This window comes from Stegostoma tigrinum, chromosome 5 (assembly GCF_030684315.1).
Source record: "Stegostoma tigrinum isolate sSteTig4 chromosome 5, sSteTig4.hap1, whole genome shotgun sequence".
In the NCBI taxonomy this organism is placed as follows: Eukaryota; Metazoa; Chordata; class Chondrichthyes; order Orectolobiformes; family Stegostomatidae; genus Stegostoma; species Stegostoma tigrinum.
In genome coordinates, this window is record NC_081358.1 from 12,572,103 (window position 1) to 12,586,916 (window position 14,814).

At 42.0% G+C, this 14,814-nt stretch overlaps 1 protein-coding gene across 2 annotated transcripts in view; it reads right to left on the minus strand.

The window, feature by feature from the left end:
• Nucleotides 1-3,858: 3,858 nt before the first annotated feature.
• colec10 (collectin sub-family member 10 (C-type lectin)) overlaps nucleotides 3,859-14,814 on the minus strand; it is a 75,089-nt gene continuing 64,133 nt past the window's right edge. For both annotated transcript variants that reach the window (XM_048529324.2, XM_048529323.2), the window contains 3 exons: nucleotides 14,402-14,455; nucleotides 11,851-11,946; nucleotides 3,859-6,166 (listed from right to left, as the gene is read on the minus strand). In XM_048529324.2, coding sequence (XP_048385281.1) covers nucleotides 5,775-6,166; nucleotides 11,851-11,946; nucleotides 14,402-14,455 — 542 coding nt within the window. In that variant the 3' untranslated portion in view covers nucleotides 3,859-5,774. The remainder of the gene's footprint in view (nucleotides 6,167-11,850; nucleotides 11,947-14,401; nucleotides 14,456-14,814) is intronic.

The following is a 14,814-nucleotide window of genomic DNA, read 5'->3' on the forward strand; positions in this document are numbered from 1 at the left end:
ACAATTGGAATCTCAAACTTTAGATCTACATATCCATGACTATGATTTCTGGATCTGGATAACTGAAGACGGTCTTTTCCTTTCAACTCATAGTCAGCAAACAGATGAATATCATTTCAGACCTCCTTAATTTTGAGAAATCCTTTAAGATGTCCTGAGCAACTCATTATTCCTGCTTTACTTCCTTCTGCCACATGTAGTGTGCAGTTCCCAAATAACATAAGCAGAAGCGCCACCTGTGTGATTTTTCAGAAAATAGAGTTGGAGCCTCTTAAATATGATTACAGGTTTGCAAGTACATCAAACAAACATTTGATCAACAAAGCAAATTGTTTTGTTATGGTGAAGTACCAGAGAGAGCTTAAGTAAGTGTTTAGTACCAGTAACAGGACAAATTAAGTAGCCAGAAATATAATGATCATTTTATTTTGTTTTTTGTTGTTCTTTATGCTTTTCTTGGTTTCCCAATGATTTTCTGCTTCTCTGAGAAGCCTGATGGAGGTAGGCTCACTTGAGGTATTGGATAAATATTTAAATAGAAACAAATCTGCAGGGTTATGGAAAACAGGCTTGATATTGAAAGCTAATCAAATAGGTCAGGGAGTCATGATAGACTGAATGGTCTTCTTATGCACTGTAATGATTCTATGATTCTGCACAATATGTATCTGAATTCATCGTTGTCAGTTAGACATGTGTTAAAAGGAGAAGGAGGTAGATGGTTTGATGGTAGATTTAATCTAATCAAAGGCACTGGCATGAACTTATTGAGTCAAATCTTCTGTTTCTTTTCCATAAATCCTAAGTAGTGCCAGGTTTGGCAAACACCTTAAATACCCTCCACAGGTGTAAAATTGTCTTACCTTGACCTGGTTTTCTTTTCATCTAGGAGATGTGGTTTTACCTAGGTGTCATGTACTCATCGCCATCTCACAAGACAGTCATAGAACTAATGGCAATTTAGTTGCCTGCACTCTTATAGAGGAGAAAAAGGAGTGTGATGCAGAAAGACTAGCAGAAATATTTTCCTCCAGCTCATAATATGATTTACCCAATGACTTCCAAAAGCTCCTTGCTGTGTTTGTCTGTCAATTAGATGACCGAATTGTGAAATTATTCATCCAGTAATAAAATGGAAACAGAGTGAAGATATTATGTTTATGGGAATGATACATATCTTGATAAATCTGGTTAGCTTTACAGTTATGGAAGAGCAAGCTAGTTATATTGCATTTGTAGTCGTTCTAGATTTCTCCTGAAAACATGCACAAGACATCCTTGTAGTTAAAGCACAACACCTGCCATGTGAGTACATTTCCAAGCAACATGTTTAAGAAAGGTACAGAGAAAAGCCACTTTGTGTCAGATCTGAAAGGCTTCTCCTGAAAGATAGTCTGTGAAATTTTAAGTGCAGAGAATCCGCATGTTCTCATATGCGGCAGGCTAAATAAAGCTTTTTTTTCAATTTTAACAATGGAGATTATGAGATAATTTGTTATAAATGATTACAACAATGAAGGGGTTGAATAGATATAAACACCGTGAATCTCTTGATTTGGGATTATAAGTGAGTGGACATTGATGTAGAATATAAAGAATACACAGTATTTAGGACAAAGTGGTTGAAACATTTGACACAGAGGATTGCACACAGTTGGTGGTAGAAGTACAAACAATGTCAACATTTAGGAATAGCTTAGATGCAAGTGATGGGAACAGGGCTCGTTTATAGCTGGATATATAATGTATACACAGAATAAGGAACCACCATACAGACTGGAAATTTAATCAGATTAATCACAAGTTGACACAATATTAAAGAAAGGAAACAGCATTCAGACAAATGTTTCATGCAAAGATCAAGGATGATTATTGAACAGACTATGGAGAAAGAGCAGAATGTTGTGTTCAGACATAAATTTTAAACTGAATTTGCATGTGGCTTTGAAACATCTCCATTATCACTTGCTGCTGTACAGACCATTGGAAAGGAACGTTACAGCTGTCACTCAGAGATAGTAGGAACTCTCGATGCTGGAGTCTGAGATAATAAGGTCTGGAGCTGGATGAACACAGCAGGCCAGGCGGCATCAGTGGATCAGGAAAGCTTTCCTGCTATTCTGATCTGCAGTGTTCCTTCAGCTCCAGGCCTTGTTATAGCTGTCCCTCCAAGAACATTTATAACCTCTACATCAAACAATTCAAACTAGGATTCAGGGTCCACGCTTATTCAAAGTTTTTTTTAGTTTCTCTGGCTGTTAGTGAGTAAAAACTATCAGGTATTATTACCTTTTTCTACCAGGTTCTAGCCTTCATTAGCTGATGATCTTGCTTATGTATTTTGTGGGCTAATTTTTAAAAAATGAGGAAAGAGAACTAAAGCAATCTGAGAACAACTTAGCTGTATCATGATCAAGAATATTATTTATGTTGAAAGCAAATAAGACTGTTTCTCTGTAATCCCCTTGTGCGGCCCCTGCTGACAGTGTTGATTCAGAACTCACTTTTCAACAGTATGTGACCTTGCAAACTTCTCCATTAATCTTAGAGTGCTGCAGTTTTAGCAGCTTCTGGGTACAAAATCCATCATCCCCCTCAAAGGAAAGTTTTCCACATGCCTTCTTGACCGCCTTGTCTTCCTGACCTGTAACTTTCAATGAGTTATACATATGAACTCTGGGGCTTCTTTGTCCTTTTACACTTTTCTGAATCTTGCCATTTATTGTGTATTTCCTGGTCTTGCCATTTCCAGGTGTTTTACCACATACTTCTGTCAATTACATTTCATTTGCTTTTTCTCTGCTTGAAATGTTTACAAAACATTTGCAAGATCTTTAGTAGTACAGAAGATCAACAGAATCTTGGTGTGCATGTCCATAGATTCTTAAAGGCAACAGGACAGGTGGAGAGGCTGGCTAAGAAGGCATGTGCAATGCTTGCCTTTATTAGACAAGGTATACTGCAGGATTCAAGAATTTGGATGTTATGATAGACCTCATTAATTGTTAGGCCATAGCTGGCATACTATATGTAGTTCTGGCATTGTACTATATGTGATTGCACTACAGAGGTTGCAGAGGAAGCTCACCACGACTTTGTCTGGGTTGGACTATTTGGGGATAGATTACATCAAGCCCGGTCTTTTTTCCTCAGACCTGAGGAGGCTGAGGGAGACCTAACTGAGGTGTACAAAATGATGAAGGGGACAGTCAGGATCTTTTCGCCTTCGGTGAGAGATCAATTAATACGGGGTGTAGATTTAAGGTAAGGGACAAGAGGGAGAAAGATAATTTAAGGAGGAACCTTTTCACACAGAGGGCTCTTGGTATTTTGGACTCACTGCCTGAAAGGATGAGATTATAACCTTTAAGTACTATTTAGGTGATCATTTGAAGCACCTTGGCATAAAAGTGCTGGGAAATGGGATGAGAGTTGATAGCTACTTCATGTGAACACAATGGGCCAAAGTTTTATAAAGTTGTAAGAAGTCTTCCTTGCTCCTATATTCCGCACCCTGGCTAAAGAAGGCAAGCATCCTGAATGTCTTACTTACCATCCTGTCTATCTGTGCCGATACCTTTAGGGACCCGTGGACTTGTACACCAAGGCCCCTCTGCTAAAATGCCTTGCCTCGCACTTATTGGGATTAAATTCTATCTGCCATTCCTCTGCCCAGTTTACCAACTGATCAATATCAGGCTGTAGCGTCAGAACATCTTCTTCCCTATCAACAGAATCACAAATGTTCGTGTCATCTGAAAGCTTACTGATTATACCTTCTGCATTCAGCTTGAAAATAAAGACAAGCCAACATTTCAAACAGATTTCAGGTTCTTTTTAATTTACATGTAACAAAAAGAGATAAACATAGGTGCAAACTATACAAGGCAAAGTAAAATAACAATGATTTACATTTAACGTCATGTACTTTTGGACGGGAACTAAGTAATGTTCAAGTATTGAGGAGACAAAAACTAAAACAAAATGTGTCAGGTACCTCCATTTGACAACAGCTTTTTCAAAACAGAAGACTAATGGGAAATATGTTTTTAAACAGGAAAGTTCCAACTCTTAATGTCTTTCTCACTCTCTGAACTTCATTCTCACTGCTGCTGCAAGCTGTTTTGGGTAAGTAGCACTATCTTACTGCATAAAGAAAGGGACTATGATAAATTACAGCAAGCGATGTTGCAGTGACTCCCTGCATGACTGATATCCCACATCGAGGGAAACAAACTCGTCCTGCTGGTACACAGTGACTAGTTATATCCACATGTGCGCAGAAGCAGGCACTGTAATCAGTGTGTATCAGGTGCAGCCACTTGAAGCTAAGCTTGTATGTAAATGTGGCCAGGAGACACCTCACTTGCCAAGCTGGTACTGCTGATAGCCTGAAGCAGTTCGAGAAGGAACCAGTAGCCATTGATCATTACCAGAACCAGTAGCTTGGCAGTGAATGCAGCAGGCAGCTGGGTCTGAGTTGTGACATCAGTGGAGCCCAAGATGGGGTTAACTGATAGTTTGCTTGGGCCAACTCCTGGTCTTGGTTCTAGTGGAGATTTTTTAGACTTATTGAGACTTTCTTCCTAGCTTTGACTGAATTGGAAGATGAAAAGTGGAGAAAGTCCAAACAAACATGACAAGAGTCAAGTTCCATGATCCAATAGTTGGAATTCCTCCAAATGGCAGAAATATCTCTTTCCCATGGAGCTGCTATTGCATCTTTCTTGCCAGTGGACTGAGATATAATCAATGCTGTTAGCTTTGTAAAAACAGCTTTTGGATTTATTCTCACAGTAGAGAATTTTTGCTCCCAGATATCCCAGGATGGATTCATATCATATGACCAGATTATCCATGAACTGGGATTCTGCCTATTCAGATTACAGTTGAACATTTGCTTACAGGTCCCCACTATCTAAGAAGATGGTTCAAGAATAATAGTAGCACTCTCCATTGTGTTATTTCTGTTCGGAATGAAGTACACAGACAGCTGTTTATCTTTTGAACAACAGGAACTATGTAAGAAGGAATACAAGAATTTCACATATTTGGATGTTTTACTGCCTGAACAGGACTTGAATATCACCAAAGAGAAAATAATACCAGACCAACCTTTGACTGATCACCCAATTTTCTCCATTTTAATCCCCTTAACCCTATACCTTTCCCACCTGCTGGAGTGGAGTTTAAAAAATTAACAGCAGAGGGAGCAAATTACTTTAGTTACAAATGCTCAAAAGTTACAAATGCTGACCACGTGGTTGAGAATTTGGTATTTTTGTGACATATATATCAAGTACAACAAGAAATTGGAAAATGCATAGCACCTAGGGTACACACCTCTTTGAAAAGCGATTGTAAAGGTGTTACAGATTTCATAATGGAGTCTGCTGTTAAACAATAAAAGAGACAATTATATTAAAAGGTTTGGGCTGTATAGTAGGAAATAATGTACGGGGCTAAATTACATGGAACCCTGCAGGGAACATATTAGATTATGCTGCCCTGATTGCAAAACACACCAAAAAAAAATTGGAGTTCAAAATAGTCAAATTCTGAATCAGTAAAGTAAATCTTTGAACAATATTTCACCCCAACATCTTCCTTTGAAATCCAAAAGCTTTGTACATAATTTTATGATTTAATATAGAATTGACTGATCTAATTATGTGTACTTAATTACCATTTACCACATTATGAACCAAAGATAAAAACAGAATATTTTTATTATGAGCCACTCATGAATGTCATCTTTGGTAAAACCGGTTCGGTCATGAAATCTTTTTTAAAAACTCACAGATGAAATACATGGTGAGATGGCATTCCACATCATTCCAGCCTCCATCACTTACAATTTCTACACAGTCCTCACCTCCAAACGCATTGTTGGGTTCTCCTGGTCTCCAATGACTATAATCCTGGAGAGGGGTAGCATCAGTATACATGAATTGTCTTTCCTTTTCTAGGTCATTCACCCCAATGAACACTCGCGATAAACCGGTCTTGTTCACATAGGCAGCAATCAGTGTGTTTGTTTCTTCATCCTTTGGCATTGCTAGCGTCCCTCCTCTGTCTTGGCAGTGCACAAGTGCAGCATTGTAATTCTTCCCTTCTTTCACAATGAGGTAAAATTTCTCTGCTGTCTCTTTAATGCCTGCTATTACTGTGGAGAATAAAGCAGAGAAGCTGTGTAACAGGGGCCAGGAGTTGTGACTGCTTTGTGTCCACAGTTTGCAAGTTCAAAGAAGAACCAGTGAGAAGAATAGATTATTTAGGCAACAAGTTATAATGATCTGGAAAGCATTGTCGGAAAGGTTCGTGGAAATCAATTCCGCAGTAACTTTCAATGCTGTTTGTGCTACCTCTGTACAAATTAGTTGCTCCATTTCTTTATAATGCAAAATGCCCACGCTTCAAAAATATTTAGTGGCAGAGACTCAGAATGCACTGTGCTGCAAAGTGCTAAATAAATCCCTGTTTATTGTTTCTTCTCACCCTTACTTGAAAAATAAGATATTTTCCCCCCCCTCAGGTTTTCCACTACAACCTCCCCCAACATCACAATAGTTCATTAGTTTACAATAGTAAATACTTTGGATGAGAGATGTAATCATGTATATTCATAGTACTTCCTAATAACTGGCACAAATTGCCTCTCTGCAGGTTAGTTCCAATTGAATTGATGCAATGGGTTTTCCCACCTGTCACTTTCAGAGAAAGTGATTTAATTAAGTTCCAGCAAAAAAACTAAATTACATCAACTTGTTTACCTCAGGTGATTTAACAAACATTCTTTTACAGTCCATTTGACTGTGACCCGTTAATGTATTTGGCATATGCAGTGCAAATTTGTGTGGGAAACTAGTTAAAACTAGCAATGTTTCTTCTGTGGAAGAAAATTATGTTTCTGCAGTGGTAGAATACAATGAATCAGAATTTGCCGCCAGAATAACGCTGAGGCTATTAGCGCTCGGTTATTGAGAAGTAATTTGATCAGCAGCTTGCAGCAACCAGGCCTACAGTTAAGTGTAGAAATCAGGATGCTGCTGGCCAGGCTGTCCTGCTCACACCCCAGGGTATGTTTTGTTGGTTTGAGAGATGTTTCATTGAAAGGGAAACTTGGCATTAAGCTACACATAAAGTTGTTGAACTTCCATTTCATTTAATTTCATTGGAAATTATCTACTAAGTTTACCAAGAACATTAATGTTGACTAGATTAGAAAGCCCAAAGATGTGGTAAATCGTAATTATTGCCACATGGTCTCTCTGGCACTGGAAATTTACAATAGAGCCTTATTCTGTCAGATGTTAATTAATGTTGGAGAGTTGAATGAACTAACATGCTTTACTTTCTCCTTCTATCTCCTTGGGTGCAATTTAGTGAAACCTACTTGAGTGAGCATGATCGGAGATAATGGGAACTGCAGATGCTGGAGAATCCAAGATAACAAAGTGTGGAGCTGGATGAACACAGCAGGCCAAGCAGCATCAGAGGAGCACAAACGCTGACGTTTCGGGCCTAGACCCTTCATCAGAGAGGGGGATGGGGAGAGGGTTCTGGAATAAATAGGGAGACAGGGGGAGGCGGACCGAAGATGGAGAGAAAAGAAGATAGGTGGAGAGGAGAGTATAGGTGGAGAGGTAGGGAGGGGATAGGTCAGTCCAGGGAAGACGGACAGGCCAAGGAGGAGGGGTGAGGTTAGTAGGTAGGAAATGGAGGTGTGGCTTGAGGTGGGAGGAGGGGATAGGTGAGAGGAAGAACCGGTTAGGGAGGCGGGGACAATCTGGGCTGTTTTTGGGATGCAGTGGGGGGAGGGGAGATTTTGATGCTTATGAAGTCCACATTGATACCATTGGGCTGCAGGGTTCCCAGGCGGAATATGAGTTGCTGTTCCTGCAACCTTCGGGTGGCATCATTGTGGGACTGGAGGAGGCCCATGATGGACATGTCGTCTAAGGAATGGGAGGGGGAGTGGAAATGGTTTGCGACCGGGAGGTGCAGTTGTTTATTACGAACCGAGTGGAGGTGTTCTGTAAAGCGGTGCCCAAGCCTCCGCTTGGTTTCCCCAATGTAGAGGAAGCCACACTGGGTACAGCAGATACAGTATACCACATTGGCAGATGTGCAGGTGAACATCTGCTTAATATGGAAAGTCATCTTGGGGCCTGGGATGGGGTTGCGGGAGGAGGTGTGGGGGCAAGTGTAGCACTTCCTGCGGTTGTAGGGGACGTTGCTAGGTGTGGTGGGGTTGGAGGGGAGTGTGGAGCGTATAAGGGAGTCACGGAGTGAGTGGTCTCTCCGGAAGGCAGACAAGGGTGGGGATGGAAAAATGTCTTGGGTGGTGGGGTCGGATTGTAGATAACGGAAGTGTCAGAGGATGATGCGTTGTATCCGGAGGTTGGTGGGATGGTATGTGAGAACAAGGGGGATCCTCTTAGTGCAGTGGTGGCAGGGGCGGGGTTTGAGGGATGTGTTGCAGGAAGTGCGGGAGATGTGGTCAAGGGTGTTCTCGACCACTGCAAGGGGAAAGTTGCGGTCCTTGAAGAACGTGGACATCTGGGATGTGTGGGAGTGGAATGCCTCATCCTGAGAGCAGATGTGGCAGAGGCGGAGGAGTTGGGAATAGGGGATGGAATTTTTGCAGGAGGGTGGGTGGGAGGAGGTGTATTCTAGGTAGCTGTGGGAGTCGGTGGGCTTGAAATGGACATCAGTTTCTAGCTGGTTACCTGAGATGGAGACTGAGAGGCCCAGGAAGGTGAGAGATGTGTTGGAGATGGCCCAGGTGAACTTGAGGTTGGGGTGGAAGGTGTTGGTGAAGTGGATGAACTGTTCGAGCTCCTCTTGGGAGCAAGAGGCGGCACCGATACAGTCATCAATGTACCGGAGGAAGAGGTGGGGTTTGGGGCCTGTGTAGGTGCGGCAGAGGGACTGTTCCACGTAACCTACAAAGAGGCAGGCATAGCTTGGGCCCATGCGGGTACCCATGGCCACCCCCTTTGTCTGTTCCTACACACTTTGTTGTCTTGAGTGAGCATGATGTCAGGTGGGACTGGAAAATTGCCCAAATCTAGAAACAGTGAATTATTTCACAGTGAAGAAGCACCTAGGGCTTCCACTCATTGTTCAGCCAATTGGCGGCATTCTTATCACCAGAAGTAACTTCCTCCCTTATCATTTTCAATTTTCTCTCTTTTCTTTCTATACAGTGTTTTACATTGAATTAAATATTTTAACTTATACTTCCTTATTTCGACTCTTTGATTGCCAGGTTGTACCTATTAGTTTGACACACCAGGGCAATTTCAGCTCCAAGAAGTTGTCATCAGCGCATTCACACTCTTTTGGTTTGAGCTATCCTGTATGCCTTTATGGAGGATTCACTGGCACATGCACATAGGATCCGTTAAAAGTAAGTAGCATGATAATGCCAGTCAGTGTAGCATTGAGAAGTACACCATCATTGCCATGTTGGAGTTCAGCACGTCAATAATTCCTTCTCTCAAAGATGCATAACATTCCTTGATATGAAGGCTGCATTTGACTAAGTATGGCATCAAGGAGCTGCAGCAAAATTGTAGACCATGAAAATTGCAGAGAAATCTCTTAATTGTAATGGTGGAACAGAGGATCTGCTGGCTGTAAGTTCACAGATTAAACACAATTCTGTTGTTTCTGTGAGACAGTGGGAACTGCCGATGCTGGAGTCAGAAATAACACAGTGTGGAGCTGGAGGAACACAGCAGGCCAGGCAGCGTCAGTGGAGCAGGAAAGTTGATGTTTCGGTTTGGGAGTCTTCTTCAGAAAAGTTGTGTGACGCCCTGAGGTCGCATAAGGCTCTATATAAATGCACTCCCCTCCAACCCTACCACACCCGGCACCTTCCCCTGCAACCGCAGGAAGTGCTACATTTGCCCCCACACCTCCTCCCTCACCTCTATCTCAGGCCCCAAGATGACCTTCCATATCAAGCAGATGTTCACCTGCACATCTGCCAATGTGGTATATTGTATCCATTGTACCTGGTGTGGCTTCCACTACATTGGGGAAACCAAGCGGAGGCTTGGGGACCGCTTTGCAGAACACCTCCACTCGGTTCGCAACAAACAACTGCACCTCCCAGTCGCGAACAATTTCAACTCCCCCTCCCATTCTTTAGATGACATGTCCATCATGGGCCTCCTGCAGTGCCACAATGATGCCACCCGAAGGTTGCAAGAACAGCAATTCATATTCCGCTTGGGAACCCTGCAGCCATATGGTATCAATGTGGACTTCACCAGTTTCAAAATCTCCCCTTACCCCACTGCACCACACAACCAGCCCAGCCTGTCTCTGCTTCCCTATCCTGTTCTTCCTCTCACCTATCCCTTCCTCCCACCCCAAGCTGCACCTCCATTTCCTATCTACCCTCTCATCCTGCCTCCTTGACTTGTCCGTCTTCCCTGGACTGACCTATCCCCTCCCTACCTCCCCACCTATCTTCTTTTCTCTCCATCTTCGGTCCGCCTCCCCCTCTCTCCCTATTTATTCCAGAACCCTCACCCCATCCCCCTCTCTGATGAAGGGTCTAGGCCCGAAACATCAGCTTTTGTGCTCCTGAGATGCTGCTTGGCCTGCTGTGTTCATCCAGCTCCACACTTTATTATCTTAGCAGCTATGTCCTTCGGGATGTGCCACTACAGTCTGTAGTGGTGCTACCAAATCACGTTTGGTGATTGACTTTGCAGTCCTCCATCCAGAATACATTCTGTGCACTTGTCACCCTTAGTCTTCTCCAACAAGTGTGTTCAGCATAGAGGAAAATAGATTCATGAGCTTTAAGATGGCCATCTGCAGGAGGGTTCATTGCCAATGTTTGACATGATGCCATGAGTTTTCCTGGGGTCCAGAGTAAATCTTGAGGACACCCAGAGCAACTCCTTCTTGATAGAATATCATTTTGCTATTGTCTCTTGTTAGGCCTGTGCAGTTGGTTGGAACAGGACATATGAAGGAATGAAATGACAGTGTTGTCTGGGATATTATCTACAAGTCTGGCTGCATGCCTATGACTATGTCAGGCTGTTGCTCAGCTAGTCTGTGAAACAGTTTCCCTGTTTTTTGCACAAGCTCCTGGGGCAGCATGGAGCCTGGCTCAGTGGTTAACATGGCAGCCCCTCAGTGACAGGAACCCAATCCCAGTCATGGGTGACTGTCTGTGTGGAGTTTGGACATTTTCCCCACGTCTCCATGGGTTTCGTCCAGGTGCTCCCATTTCTTCCCACAGTCCAAACATATGCTGGTTAGATGGATTAGCCATGGTAAAATGCTTTTGCTGTGCAGACCGGGTGAATTAGCCATGGTAAATGTGGGGTTACAGGGATATGGGGAGGGGGTGGGATGTTCTTTGGAGGGTCAATACAGACTCAGGCTGAATGGCCTCTATTTACATTATAGGGATTCTGTGATATTAGTGAGGAGGACTTTGCAGATGGACAGGGCTTTATGTGCCATTGCTGTTTCTGGTGCCTTGGGTGGTTCTAGGTGGTTTGTTCGGCTTCATTCCCTGTACCAGACTTTGTAGCAGTTAGGTACAACTAAGAGGCTTGCTAGGCCATTCCAGGGAGCACTTAATACTCAGCCAAACTTTTGTGGATTCGGAGTCATGTTAGCAAGGCCAGATTAGGATGACAGAGTTTCTTTCCACAAATTTTCAGATACGAAGGTTGTTTTGTCTCGCTGTATTCAAGTATAAATTTTGATCTAATTGAAAATCCCCTCAATTATTCTTGTTCATAGACATAAACAAGAATACCCATTCCATGAGCAACTGCTTCAATTCAACTTAAAAGTAAAATTACCTACCATTCTTTACAAAGCGCATTGTATTGTTCAAACGAGCAATGTTGATATCCATCTGACCTACAATTTTCCGGTATCTTCCACAGTCACAGAAGCTACCTATTAAGTGACCAGAAAACAGATGGAAATGAAGTTGCCTTGGCCAGAATAAACATCCTTTGTTAGTCTGATAACTATTTATGACTGTAGCACAAAAGGATTCACTGTCTAATTATTAGGAAATCTACAATATGGAGCAATTTTGTAATAATATATTAAATAAGACCTCCATAGATATCAGAAATAGATATCAGAGGCATTGCAACTCTAAAGAATGTATTGATTTGTTAGTGTTGGTCAGTTATTGCTGATCACTAATATGCTGTTGAAATACATAAAGTAAATTTAAAGTTAATATTAGAATAGAGCTGGAAACTGCTTAAAATATTAGGTGAAGCTGTTTAAGTTGAATATTCTGCAGTGGTTCAGAACCCAACATTTAGCAATTTGCATTACTGTCCAGTTTCCTACTCTTTGCATGATTTTATGGGGATTGGCCATAGTTTGCTTTCTTATAAAGTTTGCAATAATGTTCCAGATCTGCCTCATCAATAACATTCATATATTCATATTTACAGGATTGTTGATTTTCACGGATGTGCAGAAATAATTGCAGCTGTACTGATAGTAACCGAATTATAGGATTACTTTTCAGGGATAGCAGCGAACAGGAAAACAGTTTGACATAGAGCCTCTGGAATGAAATTCAATCCAGGCTAATGAGATCTGTGCAAAAACAAAGTTGCTGGAAAAGCTCAGCAGGTCTGGCAGCATCTGTCGAGGAGAAAACAAGAGTTAACGTTTCGGGTCTGGTGACCCTTACTCTGAACTGAGGTTCTGACAAAGGGTCACCGGACCCGAAACATTAACTCTGTTTTCTCCTCCACAGATGCTGCCAGACCTGCTGAGCTTTTCCAGCAACTTTGTTTTTGCTCCTGATTTACAGCATCCACAGTTCTTTTGGTTTTTATTTAATGAGATCTGTAGCTCCATTGCCAGTTGTAATGTGATACCCTATGTTGAATTAAATACATAAAACCGGCCTTTTGGCCCATGAAGTCTGTGTGAGTCCGAAGAGAAGCAGTTTCTATCCAGTTACTTGTAGTCATATATTCATTGCACCAAGCTGTCAAATTGGCATGTAATTGTCAGCATCACTCAGGTGAGGGTGAGGGAAGGAACAAGTCAGGCTCGGTGATCCCAGAGACAGTTTGGACGCAGCCGTGAAGGTGGAAAAATGCTGAATTGGGCTGGTTTGAAGTTCTGCCTCGGTTCTTTTAGATTTTGTCCTACTTGTATTCAAGGTCTTTAGTTCCCAGTCCTCATCCCTCATACCACGTCTCCTCCACCCACTCCCCATACCTGCATTCCTTTTACATCCTCACCAGAACCCCTCCACACCATCATCATGGCCCCATCCCTTCATGTCATCCCATGCCCTCACACTCCTTCCATGTCTCCCTGCCCACTCATGCTCACTCAGTCAGTGTCAACTATAAAATCCAACAAGCCACATAATAGCAACGCCTAGTTTTGAAATGTGCTTAAGAAAATACCCATTTCAAAATCTGTTTTGCAAACCTGCTCCTTTGTCAACTCCATAAAGGTATCAAAGCAACGACAATATCAATGGCAGAAGCTTTTCTCATATCACAGCTCTTAATCTTGTACAAGTTAACATATAGACTTAACAACATAACTTGCTATAACCTTGAAAAGCTGTCATTTAATCAAAGCAGACACTCCACTTGCATCTGTGAAAACACCCAATCTTGATCCGATCCATTAGTAAGTGTTGGAGCTCAGTCAAGCTGTCATTGTAAGGCTGCCTTGAGAAATAGATGTATGGCTTTCTTTTTCTATTAGGACAATTTGCAGAGGCAGTGGAAGGGTGAAGAGAGATCGCAATAAGCAGTATCAGCTTAAATGGGAAAGCTGGCCCCATGTCTGCAGAGAATATCGTCAGGAGCAGCACAGAAATCAGGAAGAAAAGGTTGCCTTGAGGTTCTGCCGAGGGCACGATATGCTGATGGTTATAGAAGTAATCTTCGGAGATTATGTTGCTATCTGACTGAATGGGTGCTACAGTCTGTAGTAAAGCAGTATAACAAAAGCAACACTTTGAAGGAGATGTCAAAGGATACAGGGTAGGCAAGGTGAATGGAGAGAAATAATGCACCATGGTTCTGGTGAATGTCGATCTAAAATTTTGTTAGATCACATTGCTGTGTACTGCATGGTTGTGTACCCAATTGACAGGATTCAGGCGGGGTTTGGCATGGAAATGGCATCAGTTTTGGGTTCTCATATCATATTATGTGGGGCTTGGGTCACTTATGCCATTGGCTCGATGGCACATGGACTGCAGTAGTCAGGAAAGCAGTTTACTACCAGCTTCTCAAGCGTTTAGGGACGGGTAACATATGCTACTCCCCACCCTACCCCCAACCACCAGTCATGTCCACATCCCACAACTGAATAGAACATCACATATTTTAGAAATCAGAGTCAATACCTGATTCACCTTTCAATCCAGGAGGTCCTGGGTAACCTTTATTTCCTTTATCACCTAAATTATAATTCAAAATGAGTTAGAATCTTAGATCACAGACAGATGACTAGTTTTTAACCACTTGTACAGTATTATGTTATTTTAAAATCAAAATAAAATTACAGTTTTCTGTGGGGTATACAGCCATGCTTCATCTTCATCAAACTGAAATCATATGTTGATGAAAATGATGTATTGCTATGTGATTTTGCATGAATAATTGTAAGACATGTTCATAAGCGAACAAGGGTAGATATGACAAATTGTCCTTTATTATAATGCTTGCATCGATCTATTATCTTGAAAGTACCATCCAACAAATACTTTTACTCATACCTGACATTTTGTTCAAAAAGTTCAAACTTATGTTTGGATAG